This window comes from Acomys minous (assembly GCF_964271855.1).
Source record: "Acomys minous genome assembly, chromosome: 9".
In the NCBI taxonomy this organism is placed as follows: domain Eukaryota; kingdom Metazoa; phylum Chordata; class Mammalia; order Rodentia; family Muridae; genus Acomys; species Acomys minous.
In genome coordinates, this window is record NC_140490.1 from 22,468,630 (window position 1) to 22,485,293 (window position 16,664).

Sequence of the window (16,664 nt, forward strand, 5' to 3'; positions counted from 1 at the left end):
TGCGCACAGGGCTCGCTGGGGAGCCCGCAGTCGGGATGGAATCTCCCGGTCAGCCCCGTAGCGTTGAAGGGCGTCGCAACGGGCCAATGGGTGTGCCGGAGGCGGGACTGGTAGGCCTGGGGGGGCGGGATTTCCCGCGCGGCGGCCGCTGAGCGCAGGGCTGGGGCTGGGGCTGGGGCTGGGGCGGCGGCGCCTGCGAGAGGGCGGGCCGGGTCAGCTGCTGCAGGCGGGGCCGCGCGCCGAGCTGTGGGCGGCTGCTGAGTGTCCTGCCGCCGCCCAGCCTTCGCCACGATGCCGGGGATCGACAAGCTGCCCATTGAAGAGACCCTGGAGGACAGTCCGCAGGTGAGGTGCGGGCGGCGGATGAGGACAGCGCCCGCGGCCTAGTGCGGGCCTGGAGCCTTAGGTGTCCCCGGCCCAGGTGGGCGCCGCCGCCCGGGGTCGCTGCCTGCCGGGGCCGCGCCCTACACTCCCGGGCGAGAGGCCCGCGCGGGCCCGTGAGGCTGGGCCACGGGTGGGGACCGAGCGGCCGCCGCTGTCTCCGGTGGGGCCTGGCGCTTTGGTCCGCGCCGGGTCTCTTTTGCGTTTCACGGGAGGCGCTGCTTTTATCGCGATGGTACGATGTGAGATAAGTCCTGGTCCTGGCGTTTTCCAAGGAGGCCCGGCATTCAGGGGGCGACCGTGGGTAGTTAGTTTTCCACGGAAGGGGCTGCGAGTGTGCAGCGTCTGTGGACGTCCTCGAGTGCGCGGCTCGCTCCCAGCCGTGTGTCCGTGTCCGAGTCCGCGGCCGGTGGCTGTCACTTGAGCTGTGCACGGCGGGCGACGGAAGGCGCCTGTGTTGCTGAGCCTTGGGTTGCAGACTTGGCTCGCATAAGCTCATCAAAATAAAAGCGCTTTTTTTTTTTTTTTTTTTTTTTTTTTGTGCGTTGGGAATGATGCTGGTGTGGTTGCTCTAGCTGAAGACAGTTTTGGGAAAATAAAAGCCAAATAAAATACAATCCAGTTTATTTTAAGAGGTGTTGGGGCCTCTGTCTTGTGTAAACTTCATCCTTAAGCCAGCCTTTCTATATAGTAAGGGATACAAAACAATGTTGCTGGTGGATTTTTAAAGTGTTACTTGCTAAGGAATACATATTTCATATGCATAGTTTAATATGCCCCCCCCCCAACAAAAAAAGGAAAAGAGAAAGGCTAGCGCTTGTTTTCGTGGATGGTACTTTTGCCGTGGATTCTGTGCCAGTTTTGATTTCCAGGTTGAAATTGGGCTGTGATTGAAGAATTGATTCTTTTCTCTGAAAGCTATCTTCTTAGGCCAGTTGCTTGGAGGTAGTGTACTCTTATCAGACAGTGTGAGACAGAAAAACCCACATTTTGGTTTATCTCATAGCCAGTTTAGATTTCGCTTAATGACTTTCTCCGTGTAAAATCTTAAGCTATATTTGTTTCAGGTGATTTGCTACAAATTTGTGGTTGTATTGGTCGGATTTTATCATTTTACTTTTTTAAAATTCAGATTCAGTAAGCAGTCTGAACTTCTTTTACCCAGCTTACTTTATATAGCCCATGAAGACTATAAAGAGGAAGCCGGGCGTGGTGGCTCACGCCTATAATCCCAGCACTCGGGAGGCAGAGGCACGTGGATCGCTGTGAGTTCGAGGCCAACCTGGTCTACAAAGCGGGTCCAGGACAGCCAAGGCTACAGAGAGAGACCCTGTCTCGAAAAACAAAAACAAAACAAAACAACAAACAAACAAGACTATAAAGAGGATGGGTTACACACTGCCTTATCTATGGCTTTTGATGTAGAAATAATCTTGACTTTTCCATGTAATTTACAACTTGAGTCAGTCTCATTCTGTAGCCCAAGATGGCTTCAAACAGGAGCTTCTGCCTCTGTCTCCTGAGTGCTGATTGCAAGCTTAAACCACAAGTACTTTCTGTTGTTGTTGCTATTTTTAAAATTAAACTTTTAAAAAATGTATATGGGCGTTTTTACGTATCACTTGCATGCCTGTTGCCCACAGATGTCAGAAGAGGGTGTTGGATCCCCTGGAACTGGAGTTCCTGATGGTTGAGCCATCATGTGGGTGCTGGGAATTGAACTTGGATTCTCCAGAAGGGCAGTCACAGTCTCAACCACCGAGCTCTCTTTCTGGCTCCTGTTTTTTTAATCTAAATGATTTTTTTTTTTCTGTCTTGAGCACTGGATCAAAAATCTTGTACTTGCCCTGCAAATGCTGTACCACTAAGATAAATCCTCAGAGTTGCTTTTATTTAATGTTTTGTGTACATGTCTGTCTGTGTGTATGTGTTTGTACATTTCTGATTGTGTGCTTATGTGCTTGGAGGCCCAAAATTGATTCATCTTCCTTGATTGCTTTCTATGTATTTATTGAGACACCGTCTTTCTCTGAATCCTGGCTTTGCTAATTCAGCTAGTCTAGCTAGCCAGCTTGCCCCAAGGATACAATCTTTGTCTTATAAGTGCTGAGAGTACATGTGACCTCTGCACCTGCCCAATTTTTACACGGGTTCTGGGGAATCCAGACTCCAGCCCTCAAGCTTTGAGGCTTTGATCTCCTGAGCCACCTTCCCAGCCCTGTTAGTGTGTGATTATTTACATGTGTGCCGGTCCTGGTGTACATGCATGTAGAGACTAGAGGAGGGCCTCAGGCGTAGCTCCTCCTCAGCTTCTAGCTTGTTTTTTTGAAATAGTGCCTCCCATTGAGACTTAGGTCTCTCATGGGATCATGTAGGCCAGGCTGGCTGGGCAGTAAGCCCCAAGGATCTGCTTGTCTATGCCTTCCCAACATTGGGGTTACATGCCTCATACCTGCCACCGTACCCAGCTTTTTACATTGGTGCTTTATAACTTAAATGCCTTCACAGTATTCTGAAGTAAAAATTTCAGCACTGCACTTAAGTGATTAACAGGGTTATCTTATTTAAAATGTTTTTATTTGACATAACAATGAGTTTTATTGATATTTCCATTTTTACTGTATTTGCCCCACTTACTTCTCGGTCCCCCTTTCTCTTCCCAGCTAGTCGTCTTTAATAAACGATCCTTGTTCTTGTTTTGTGAGGAAAATCTTGTGTTCAGGATAGCGTGAGAGATCCTCCTGTGTCAGCCTCCAGAGTAGTTGGAACTACAGCCGGTGCACCATATCTAGCTCCTGTTGTACTTGCAGAGTTTCCCCAAACTTTTGCTTTTATAAAGAGGGCTGAGATGAATGCTTTTGTGTATATTTTCATCTCAGTTTATCTAGAAAATAATCTAATAAAAATAACAAAGAATATGAAAACTCTCAAAGCTCCTAATGTACACTTTAAAATTTTTTTGTGTGTTTTTGTTTTTGTTTTTGAGACAGAGTCTCTTTGTGTAGCCTTGGCTGTCCTGGACTCACTTTGTAGACCAGCTGGCCTTGAACTCACAGCGATCCACCTGCCTCTGCCTCCTGAGTGCTGGGATTAAAGGTTTGCACCATCACGCCCAGCCTTAATGTATACTTCTTAAAAAAAATTAGATCTTTCAATCCTAATTAAAAGTGACCCATTGGGCTGTGGATGTAGGTTAGAGACAGAACTCTGGTCTAGTAGTTAAGGCTATCGTGTCTTAGTGCCGCTGTTCCACCCAGCCACAACACAGTGGAAAAACTAGAGCTTGGAAGACATGGAAAACCCTGAATTGTAGTTTTTTAAAGATTTGTTTTTTATTGTTGGGGCTTGAATTCAGCTTTATTGCTGGCTTGTTTGTTTGCTTATTGAGACAGGGTTTCCCTGTATATCTTGGCTGTCCTGGAACTTACTCTGTAGACCAGGCTGTCCTAGGACTCAGAGATCTGCCTGCCTCTGCCTCCTGAGTGCTGGGGTTAATGGTGTGCACCACTACTGCCCTGCTCTCTGTCTCTTTTTTAAAAGTTTTGTTTACGATAAAGTTTGCACAGTCCAAATCTAACTAATTTAACATAAGGGTATTTTTTTCCTGGTTTTTAGAGACAGGGTTTCTCTGTGTAGCCTTGGCTGTCCTGAACTTGATTTGTAGACCAGGCTGGCCTCTTAACTCACAGCGATCCACCTACCTCTGTCTCCTGAGTGCTGGGATTAAAGGTGTGTGCCACCACACCCGGCTAACATGAGGGTATTTAAAGTTATATACCTCAAACACACCAGTCTGGCAAAAGATCTGAAGGAGAAAAAATTTAAGCCTGTACTAGGACATGCCTTGTCTGTGTTTTGAAAATAGGAATCACAATGAATCTTGTTAGTTAATTAATTATTCCTATTCTTGTCTTTTAAGACAAGGTTTCTCTGTGTAGACCTGGCTGTCTTGGAACTCATTTTGTAGACCAAGTTGGTTTTGAACTCAGAGATCTGCCTGCCTTTGCCTCCTGAGTGCTGGGATTAACAGCATGTGCCACTACATCTGGTTTTCTTCATCTTTTTTAATGTTTTAAAATAGCACTTGGCAGACAGGGAGTGGCACACTACAGTGAAGAAGAGTCTGTCACATCTGGCCACTAGTAGTTTCAGCCACTAAGAAGTGAGGCAAGATGGGGGGGGGGGGCAGAAAGAAAGTCTTGAAGGAGTAGAGTACTGAGACTAGACTTCGTATGTCATAAAAGGTCTTGTGCCACACCCCACACCTACTTGCTTAAGTTCCTCCTTTCAATACAGGAAGTTAGTAAATAAAAATATAAAGTCTGTCAGGTGGTGTGGCTTAGTCTCAGCACCTCAGAGGCTGAAGCAGGGTTGTCATGACTTTGAGGCCAGCTTGACCCTATGTTAAAATGAACAAATTCTGGTACTCGTCTTTAATCTCAGTACTCAGGGAGGCAGAGGCAGGCGAATTGCTCTGAGTTGGAGGCTAGCCTGGTTTACAGAGCAAGTCCAGTATAGCCAAGGCTACACAGAGAAACCCTATCTTGGAACTCCCTTCACCACCTCAAAAAGTTCTATGTGTGTGTTTGGGGTGCTTGTGGGAGAGAGTGTCATTCTTTGGGTTTGAAGTTTTAATTGTTCCCTGCTTTTTTTTTTTTTTTTTTTTAAATATGGCCACCATGCATTGCTCCTGTTTTTAGGTTTAATTATAGGAGTTTTAATTTGTAAAGGCACACCTTTGCTCTTCTTACTTATGCTGCTTCTTTTTTTGTTTGTTTTGTTCTTTGAGGCCGACCTTTTGTGTAGTCCTGGCTCTCCTAGAACTTGTTCTGTAGACCAGGCTGGCCTTGAACTCACAGAGATCCACCTGCCTCTGCCTTTGGAATGCTAAGAACAAAGGTGTGCCCTACCATGCTACTTCTTTAATGAAAGGAAACAGAATAGAACCCTTTGACTTCTTGACATTGTTATCAAAAGAGTTTAAATAGATTAAAAGTCACAATTACTAGAGTTCTAGTATTTTACTGCTTTGAGGAAAAAAATGCTTTATCATCTGATTATATACTGATTTTTTTTTTTTTTTGTTTTACAGACAAGATCTTTACTGGGTGTGTTTGAGGAAGATGCTACTGCTATTTCCAATTACATGAACCAGTTATATCAAGCTATGCATCGGATTTATGATGCACAGGTAAAGAACTAAAAGGCTAGCACAGTACCTCTTAAAAGAACCTCTCAGCACATGAGGACAGAGGTGTTGTCTACTTGGCTTGCTACTATGTACCTCACTTGTTCTTAGGCCCAGAGTAGTATCTATTGAAAGGATGAATGCATGCTAAGTATATTATAGAACTTACATTTCATTTGTAATACTAAAAAAGTGACAAGATTAAAGCATCTGTCCAGTCTCGTCATAGTGAGACCTTTCTTATTGGAATGCACTGATAGTGAATTGACTGAAGATCCTACATTGTTGTATTTTCCTTAATCATGCCTTTAACTTTTAATGAACCGTTGTTTTTTCGTTTTGTTTTGAGTGAAGGTTCCAAAAGTAGAAGGCTAAAACTAATTTTTCTTGCAGAATAGACATAAAATTTGAGGCTATATTTATGTAATATATATGCTTTAATAGGAGCCTGCTGTTGTACTTTGATGTACTTTATTTGGTATTAGTTAAGAGTATTAATTTTGTTTTCCTTTTATTCCTATCTATTGCTGTGATAGTTGGGTTTTTTTTCTCCCTCCATTGTGATAGGTTTTACAAGGCTTTATCCTAGCCACAGATGTTCATTTAATAAGTGAAGTGTTTTATTATATCATGACTGAAAAAACTGAATTAACCAGAATACCTTTCATCTGGCTGTGTTGCTTTATGTTCTATGTTAAACAGTTGTTGTTATGTTACTGTATGCTCATATTCTCTAGATTGAAGAATAATCAATCATTTACATAGAATCCCTATAAGTTTTGTTGACATTTTTTACAGTTTACTTGTAGCTTTAAATATATTTAATGTTTAGTTTTCATTAGCAGAGACCCTCAAAACAAAGCAAAAAACAAATAAAGCACATACCTGAACTGGGTATGGTGGTACATGCCTCTCCAGTCCTTTTTTTGGTTTTTCAAGACAGAGCCTCTCTGTGTAGCCTTGGCTGTCCTAGAATCGCTTTGTAGACCACGCTGGCCTCTGACTCACAGCGATCTGCCTGCCTCTGCCTCCCTGAGTGGTGGGATCACAGGCATATGCCACCATGCCCTGCTATGAATCCATGACTTAAAAAAATAAAAGAGGGGGCTGGAGAGATGGCCCATTGGTTAAGAGTGCTGCCTGCTCTTCCAAAGGCCCTGAGTTCAATTCCCAGCAACCACATGATGGTTCACAACCATCTATAATGAGATCTGATGCCCTCTTCTGGTGTACAAGTGTAAATGCAGACAGAACACAATACATAATAATAAATAAATTAATCTTAAAAAAAGTATATAACATAAAGTGATAATAAATGAAGGTGGCCTAGATATCATCAACTAAAACATTTTTCTTAATCTGTTATATTCTGCTGATTTGAAATTTTTTCCTTAGAATGAATTAAGTGCAGCAACACACCTGACTTCGAAACTTTTAAAGGAATATGAAAAACAGGTATGATTTAACATATGTAACCATATACTATATGTATAGATAAACTTTCTTTTTTTTTTTTTTTTTTTTTTTTTTTTTTTTTGAGACGGGGGTTCTCTGTGTAGCCCAGGCTGTCCTGGACTCACTTTGTAGATCAGACTGGCCTCGAACTCACAGCGATCCGCCTGCCTCTGCCTCCCGAGTGCTGGGATTAAAGGCGTGCACCACCACGCCCGGCTAAACTTTCTTTTTTGTTTTTTGTTTTTCAAGACAGGGTTTCTCTTGTTGTCCAGGCTGGCCTTGAAATCACAGAGATCTATCTGCTTCTGCCTGTACTACCACCTTAGTCCATCTTAGATAAACTTTTTTAATGAGAATATTTTAGTGTTTTAGAGCAAGGGTCTTACCAAGTAGTTCAGGCTGTTCTCAAACTCATGATTTTTCTACTTTGGCCTTCTGTGTGCTGGCATTCCAGGGATTCACCACCCCTCTTAGCACTTCATGAGTTTACAAAATATGCCATTGAAAATTCACTAAGTCCTAGCTGGACATGGTGGTGCACATCTTTAATCCCAGCACTCGGGAGGTAGAGGCAGGCAGCTTGATGCGAGTTCGAAGCCAGCCTGGTTTACAAAGTGAGTCTAGGACAGCCAAGGCTACACAGAAAAACCCTGTCTTGAAAAACAAAAAGAAGAAAGAAAAAAAGAGAGAGAGAGAGAGAAAATTCACTAAGTCCTTATTGTTAGTGACAATGTGAGAACAAAGGTAATCTGCTTTTCCAGATTTTTTTCCCTAATTTTTGTTTTTTGAGACAGGGTTTCTCTGTGTATCCCTGGCTGTCCTGGAATTCTCTCTGTAAACCAGGCTGGCCTCTAGTTGAGAAGTTCACCTGCCTCTGCCTCCTGAGTGAGATTCAAGTCATGCAGCAGCACCACCTGGACCTGTCTTTTTAGGAACAAAGACACTGAGCTTTCTCAAGGTTCCTCTGTTAGTTGTTGGAGGAACTTGAGTGAAAGCCAAATCTTTGAACTCGTAGTATTGAGTACATTCCAGTTATTACTTAACAGACATTTTAAACAGTGTTTATTAATTATAAAGATTATTTTATATTTTGGAGCATGTTCAAAATCGTAGATGTTTCTAAAGTTATTTAAAAGCCCAAATTGTGTTAGTCACAAAAAAAAACCACAGCATTGAGCATTGATTTCATCTGTATTTCTCACTTTCAGCGTTTTCCTTTGGGGGGTGATGATGAAGTTATGAGCTCTACTTTACAGCAGTTTTCAAAGGTTATAGATGAGGTAAGTTTTGATCTTGCTTGAATAGGTCGTTTTATAACTAAGTTACTGACATTCAGGTTTTTACTAAAAATTATAAAGCTTTTTATTACATTTGATGTGTGTGTGTGTGTGTGTGTGTGTGTGTGTGTGTGTGTGTGTACATGCGCACACAGGTACCATACTGTGTGTGGTGGTTACAGGACAACTTGAAGGAATAGGTTTTCTCTCCAGGGTTAACAATCAGGTCATCAGTCTTAGTAGTAGGTGCTAGTACCCACTGAGCCACCGCGCCAGCCCTCACTGGGAAACTCATATAGCTGGGAGTCTATGAGAAGTTTTGTTACAAACAATAGTATTAAAATGCACTATTTCTATATCATGGTGGCTCTCATAAAAATCAGTATTTTCTTACCTAATTAAAACATTTTCCCAAGAATAAACTTAAAAGCAGGCTTCATTATTCCTAGTCCATGAATCATTAATTTTTTTTCATTGTTACGTGATATAGACAGAGAAGAGTGAAGCCGTCTGCTGTAGCTAGTTGCTTTGTGGTTTTTCCTTTGCCATTGAGCAACACTTAATTGTTCTGTCCTCATTAATCCATACAAAATAGCCAAAATTAGCTCTTAATTCTCAAACCATTAATTATAACGTCATAAAATAATAACAACATGAAGGCCTAGAAGTTAGAAGAAGAAAAGAGATGAGGTTTATGGAGAACCATAACTGTTCTCTCCTCTTGCTATAAAAGCTGTGTGTGTGTGTGTGTGTGTGTGTGTGTGTGTGTGTGTGTGTGTTTATTCTCAGGTACGGGAGAATAAACACCATGTGTGGGATCCAACCCAGGGCCTAACATGTGTTAGGTAGGTCCTTTACCACTGAGCTGTAATCTAGCTCCAGTTTTTTTAAAATATCTTAATAATTCAGTATAGCAGAATATTACCCCAGGCTATCAGTGTAAGTGCTAATACTGGGTTCGGAATTAGCTTAGTGGTAGAGTACTTAACTAATGTGTGAGTAATGGGTCTGACCCCCAGCACTTCAAGTAAACAAAATAAAATGCTTATAGGAAATGAAATATTTTCTATTTGTAAAAATGATGGCAAAGTACATTGATACTTGTGATGTTTACTCCATTCACAATGTTGTATAATTGTCATAGGCATCTAGGTCAAGAACATCTTCATCATTTAAAAGAAATCTTTTCCCTATCATATATCACAGTCCCTTGAATTTCCCCAGGTCATTGACAATGATTGCATTATGCTATCTACGGCTTTGCCTCTTTAGATATTTCATATTAGTTAACCTGTAGAATTTGTGGATTTTGAGGTGTGTTTTTTTTTTTCATTTTGAATATAAGTTAATTTGTGCCAGTGCTTCATTTTCTGGTTGAATAAAATTTTACTGTATAATATATATTACCACATTTTGTTTATCCATTTGTGGGTGTTCTGTTGTTCTTAACTTTTTAGATATGACCATTCATATACTAGTGTAATTTTTTAAACACCAACTTTCAATTCTTTTTTTGGTATAAAGTAAGGAGTGAGATTGTTTGGTTTTATGGTAATTTTATGTTTAACTTTTTGAGGAATCAACAGATTATTTTGTGTGTGGCCTGTGAGGAGTGTAGGAGAGCTTTGCTTTTTCTTTATCTTTTCTAGCAAATGTTTTCATTAAAAAAAAAATTTAATGGGAATGAAATGGTATCTCATTGTCATTTTGACTTGCAGTTATTGGATAGATAATAAGATATTGAGCTTTTGGGCTGGAGAGATGGCTCAGTGGTTAAGAGCCTGTTCTTCCAAAGGTCCTGAGTTCACTTCCCAGCAACCACATGGTGGCTCATAACCATCTGTAATGTGATAGGATGCCCTCTTCTGGCTTGCAGGAGTACATGCAAGCAGAGCACTGTATACATAATAATAAATAAATACATCTTTTAAAAAAAATATTGAGCCTTTTTTTCATGTGATTATCAGCCATTTGTAATCTTTGGGGAAATGTCTGTTCATATATTTTGTCCATTTTTAAGTTGAGTTTTGTTTGTTTTAAGATTTATTTATTAAGAAAAGATTTATTTATTACTATGTATACAGTGCTTTGCCTGCACGTATACATGCAGGTCAGAATCATAGATGGTTGTGAGCCACCATGTGGTTGCTGGGAATTGAACTTAGGACCTCTGGAAGAGCAGTCAGTGCTCTTAATCTCTGAGCCATCTCTCCAGCTGCCTTGTTTGTTTTTTTTAATTGTAAGAGTTCATTACCTAGAGGCAGGTTTCCTTTGAGATGTGGTTGACAAATGTTTTCTTATTCTCTTTGTTATCTTTACTTTCTTGATAGTATCTTATGATGCACAGTTTTATTTTAATAGAGTTCATTTTACATTTTATTTTGTTGTTTGTGCTTTTGGTGTCATATCTAAGAAGTTATTGTCAAATAAAGGATCTCCCTAGGTTTCCTTTTAGAAGTTTTAGGCTGGGCATGGTGGTACATGCCTTTAATCTCAGCACTTGGGAGGCAGAGGCAGAGGTCTCTGGGCTTGAGGCCGGCCTGGTCTACATAGTGAATCCCAGGACTGCTAAGGCTATGTAGAGAGACCTTGTCTCACAAAACCAAAAAAAAGAAAAAAAGTTTTTAAAAATCATGTAATATCTTGTATTCTACTACATAATTTAAAAAAAGATTTATTTATTTATTATTTATACAGTATCCTGCCCGCATGTGTGTCTACATGTCAGAAGAGGGCACCAGATCTCATTGTAGATGTTTGTGAGCCACCATGTGGCTGCTGGGAATTGAACACAGGAACTTTGGAAGAACAGGCAGTGCTCTTAACCTCTGAGCCATCTCTCCAGCCCATACTACATAATTTTTGTTGTTTTCATATGTAAAATGTATCAAAGCCTCTTAAAAGACTAGATTTTAATTTATATAACATTGGCAATATCTCTGTGTAGACATTTATTAGTTGTGTTATCTGTTAGTTATTTTGTATTTTTGTCTTTCTTTTACTAGCTTAGTTCTTGTCATGCAGTACTTTCTACTCAGCTTGCTGATGCCATGATGTTCCCCATTTCCCAGTTTAAAGAAAGAGATCTGAAAGGTATTGAAGTTATGTTTACTCTCACCAGTTGTCAGAGTGCTGGCAGAGTGCATTTTATATCATATCTAAGCCAGTTCTGAACACAACGTGCTACTTTAAGCAGTTACTAAACATTTATCGAAGTGCCTGATAGATATTGAACTAGTTCCTAACAAATAATAATGTCCTTTCCTCAAAAAGGAGATGGGTTAACACTATGACAGTGTCTTATAATTAGAGAGTGAGAAGGTGCAGTGGAGCTCAGAGGAAATGGTCAGAAAGGCTTCACCAAAGACATGGCACGAGCATTGAACAATGAAGAGAAATGTGTTAAGAGAAAGGACTTGTTCAGTTAGGGAGGATGCAACGCACAAAGGTATACGTTGTAGAAAAATATCACTTGCTTTGAGAATGATAAATCCATGCTGGATGTACTTCGGCTAGGCAAGAGATGAACATAGAAATAGAGGAGGTGGACCTAAGCGTGGCAGAGAGGTTGGACTAGAGTGTATGAACACAAACAATCCAGTAGACTCTGAGGGAGCATCAAGATAGAGTCGTGTTTGTTTTTAGAGGAGGGAATAGAGTGGATTTGGTACCTAGATGACTAAGAAGTTGTGAGAATCCAGTGAGGGAATAAAGGCACCTGAAAGATGGTAGTGGCACAGAGTAGGCTGGGGAAACTGGGGACATAGGCACATCTAACAACTGTAGTTGTTAGTGGACTTACTGGTTGGTAGGGGTTTTTGTCCCTTAAGGTTAGTAGGTGACCAAGTGAGTATTTTATAGATCTGATCCTTTTTATAATTTATAAATGCAAAGTAGATAGAAAAAAACATCAAGCATATCAGTGAATGGTAAAGTGCTTAAAGACAAGTATCTTTCAGATGGAGCTAATAAATGATCTTTAAGAATGGTCAGTTCCAGCCGGGCGGTGGTGGCGCACGCCTTTAATCCCAGCACTCGGGAGGCAGAGGCAGGCGGATCGCTGTGAGTTCAAGGCCAGCCTGGTCTACAAAGTTAGTCCAGGACAGGCAAGGCTACACAGAGAAACCTTGTCTCGAAAAACCAAAAAAAAAAAAAAAAAAGAAAAGAAAAAAAAAAAGAATGGTCAGTTCCAGGCTGGCCATGGTGGCGCACACCTTTAAATCCCAGCACTCGGGAGGCAGAGGCAGGCAGATCACTGTGAGTCGAGGCCAGCCTGGTGTACAGAGTGAGTTCCAGGACAGCCACCGCTACACAGAGAAACCCTGTCTTGAAAAACAAAAACAAAACCCAACCAAACAAAATGAATGGTTAGTTCCAAGGTAGAAACAAGAATTCACAATCTAAGGAGCTTGAGTGGCATAATCTTTTCTTTTTCACACAGTATTTGATTTATTAGTCATATATAAAAATGAATTGTTAGGTTCTAATATTGTCAGTATTTGCATATCATAGCATTTAAAATGGATTTTAATACTTATTTGCCTCATATTCTTGGTACGTAGATTTCCTAGTAATCTATTGCTAATTATTTTGAATGTTTTATAGATTAATGAAACGGTAACTTTTTCACCTTGAATACATACCATAATAAAATTTTTGCTTGAGTTTTAGTTATGTTTTAAGTGGTACTAATTGCTTTATAAGTAGAATATTTTATAAATAGGCTAAACTGAAATTATTTTTGAACTTTTTCAGAAATACTGACACTAAAAGAGGTATTTCAGATTGCTAGTAATGGTAAGTCCTGAATGTGTTATCACTAATTTCTTTCACTGATCTATTTATCAGTGTATATCATATACATTGTTCTTAGTAATAATTTTTAAAAATTAACTCAGTTAAATGGTTAAGATAGCAATATCTAAATCAATTGTAATACTTTATACTTTTTACAAAAAAAATGTTGTAATGGCAGTTATATCAGTCATATAATTTGGCTATCTTCATAATGCATAAAGAGGTTATAAAATATTTTACTTATTTTTAAAAATATTCCAATTTCTTCTTTTAAAAACATTTTTATTTTTAATTTATGTGTGTTGGTGTGAGGGTGTCAGATGTTGGAGTTACGGACAGTTGTGAGTTGCCATGTGGGTGCTGGGAATTGAACCTGGGTCCTTTGCAAGAGCAGGCAGTGCTCTTAACCACTGAGCCATCTCTCTAGCCCAATATTCCAATTTTTTTTCCTCTTCTTTTTTTTCCTCTCATCATCTCTTCTCTTCCTGTGCCAGGTCTTGAATCCAAGGCCGTGCACATGCTAGGCGACCACACTACTGCTGAGATATGTTCTTAGCCTCAGTCTGCCTGCCTTCCCTCCCTCCCTCCCTCCCTCCATCCCTTATTTCTATCTTTCTTTCTGCTTTTCTATTTTTTAAGAATTGTAAATTTATTTTCTTCTTCTTTCTTTTTGTTTGTTCTTCTTTCATACAGTACATCCAGACCCTGTCCTCCCACCCCTCGCTTCTCCAGTCCTCCTGCCCTTTTCCCTCAGATCCACTGCTTCTCCATCTTCCTTCAGAAATGAGCAGGCACTTTTAATAGATTAATAGTTCCTTTGGAAGTTAGTATTTTTTATCAGTTTGATACATAGTCACATAATTTAAGGTAAACTAGGCTGTGGGGAAATTTGAACATAGTGATCATGTGTAGGGAATTCTTACCTAGCTCTAGTGTAGGTGTAATCTTGCAAAGTACTGTTGTACTGTTAACACTCATTTCTGTTTTCCAGATCACGATGCAGCAATTAACAGATACAGCCGATTGTCAAAAAAGAGAGAAAACGACAAGGTGTGTGTACACACTCTTAAAAACATTTGAAACTTACTTTTATGTGTCTAAGTGTCTTGCCTGCATGTATGCCTGTGTACCATGTATGTTAAGTACCTGAGGAGGTCAGAAGGGGGAGTCAGACCTCCTGGAATTGGAGTTACAGATGGTTGTTAACCACTGTGTAGATGCTGGGAGCGACCTTAACTGCTGAGCCATTATCTCTTTGGCCTCTGCACACCTTTTCAGTATACAGTTAATGGCTATTTCATTAGGTGATTTCTTTTTTCCTATTTAAAAATAGAACCAACAAATCACTGTTGTGCTATTACTCTCAAATTATTTTTTCCTAGTTATTCAAAACCTCTCTTGATACTGGTCTCTTTAAACAAAATGCTTTTCTTCTGCTAGTATTTGATAGTATAAACATAACTGTTTTTAAAAGTATGGCTATTCCCAGTATATAAATTTTGTTCTTTTTGATTTGTATTTTATTTATTTATTCATTTATTTTGGTTTTTCGAGATAGGGTTTCTCTGTGTAGCCTTGGCCATCCTGGACTCACTTTGTAGACCAGGCTGGCCTCGAACTCACAGCTATCCGCCTGCCTCTGCCTCCCGAGTGCTGGGATTAAAGGCGTGCACTACCACGCCCGGCTGATTTGTATTTTAATAATAATGCATATGTTCTGTTTTCATCTGATCACATGTATATTTAGACATACTATGTGAAATACAGTATATGCATGCAGTAACAAGGAAAAAAGCGCATGAATTTGAAAGAGAATAAGGAGAAATATATGGGAAGGTTTAGGGGAAGGAAAGGTAAGGGAATGTTGTAATTACATTACAATCTCAAAAGAAAGAAAGAAAAAAAGAAAAGGAAAGAAAAAAAAATCACAAAAAATAAATAATTCAGTTTTGTGTTCAGGATATATGAAAGTATATAAGTGTTTAATAGGTATTCACAGTAGTTTGGGTAAGGAAAAAGTAACCTTAAATTGGGTAATACTCTGTCCTGAAAACATTAAATATCATATGATTAAAACAAAAAGAATGTAGGTCAAACACATACCTTTGTGAATTGTCACACACAAAATATGATGAAATTCTGGTATAAGACCTTCTCTTCTTAGAAGGAATATTTATGTTTTGATATTTCTTCAAGGAATATTATGCAATACTTGAGGATGAATACATTTAAAGATTAAAAAAGAGAATATTAACAAATTCTAGGTGATTCAAGGCTTGATATAATAGCCTATACCAATGCTTGCAAACAAGATGATCTCTGCAGGACTTGGTCTTTGGAGCCCTGGCCACACTGCTGGTAGGGACACAGTGACTGCTTATAGGAATCAACAACTGAGTAGGGCTCACTGTGCAGCAGCCACTGTGGCAACTAAGGGGATGATCCTCACGCAGTGATCAGTCTCCTAAACTGCTTTCTACTTCTAATTTTAGTTCACAAGTAACCCAGCAAAACATACACAGTTTGAGAGCTACAGTAGTCATTTTGCCTTAAAGAGGTACTTAAGGGTCTAGGTTATAAAATTTGGCATATTTTATATTGCTTTTGGCTATTCCAAGTATTTTTAAAAAGCATTCATCTCTTTTTTAATTAGAAAAATTATTGAGCATCTATTTATCAAGCAGTATGTTGGATACCTTGGGGGAACAATGTGAGTAGGCTCCACTCTTGCTCTCATATTTATTGACGGCGTTGTGTGAATGCATTCCAGAGTACAGGGATGAGGAAACTGTGGATTAACATGAGTTAAGTGCAGTCATAGAGGTTTTGCTAGAAAGAGTACAGACAGAGCTTTATTGGTGAGTTGGAAAAGATTATACTTTGGAGGTGACGTGTGCATTGTAGATAAGTAGACAACACTTTAGGACTTTGCTAAAAAATGCCCCAAACCAAACAAAAACCCCCCAAACCAAAACAGCCTCTCTATGGAGGTATGCTTTTAGAGTCTGGAGACTTCCAGGTTTAGAGTACTGGCTATGGGGTAAGATTTTGGGGACATATCTGAGGTCTGCTACTACTTGAAAGTCATGTACTGATTACTTAATTCCATGCTTTATTTTTTATGCAAAACAAAAATCCACAAAACAATAGTGAAAATGAAATAGTGAACGCAGAGTAGCAGTTTTAGCAAGTTTCGCTAAAATCTAAGCATTATGGTGATAGGAAGTCACTACCTTTCATTTTTTGGATATGTTCAGGGAAAGATGGCAGAAATTAAAGTAGTTGGGCACTGGGTGGTATATTTCTCACATGCTTCACATTTGGGAGGCAAAAGGAGGAGGAACACTGAAAGTCAAGGCTACCTGGGGTTACCGAATGAGACACAGTCTTAAAACAGACCAACAACCACCTTTTATCAACGCCCAACAAGGAATAGTTTGGGGCCAAGCTACTATATTTATGGCCTTGAAATTTGTGTTAGAGGAAGTGAGTAGTCATCAAAGGATACAGTTATATTACATAACAAAAGCAGTAATGAAAATGTGAAAGCGATAGTACTAGAGAGA

The 16,664-nt window shown here is 39.8% G+C and overlaps 1 protein-coding gene across 1 annotated transcript in view; it reads left to right on the forward strand.

Moving 5' to 3' along the window:
* The first annotated feature begins 162 nt into the window (after positions 1-162).
* The window catches only part of APPL1 (adaptor protein, phosphotyrosine interacting with PH domain and leucine zipper 1), a 47,526-nt gene continuing 31,024 nt past the window's right edge, over positions 163-16,664 (forward strand). The window contains exons 1-7 of the mRNA XM_084793960.1: positions 163-345; positions 5,474-5,572; positions 6,965-7,024; positions 8,233-8,304; positions 11,307-11,394; positions 13,057-13,098; positions 14,090-14,148. Of these exons, the coding sequence (XP_084650086.1) occupies positions 292-345; positions 5,474-5,572; positions 6,965-7,024; positions 8,233-8,304; positions 11,307-11,394; positions 13,057-13,098; positions 14,090-14,148 (474 nt within the window). The 5' untranslated portion in view covers positions 163-291. The remainder of the gene's footprint in view (positions 346-5,473; positions 5,573-6,964; positions 7,025-8,232; positions 8,305-11,306; positions 11,395-13,056; positions 13,099-14,089; positions 14,149-16,664) is intronic.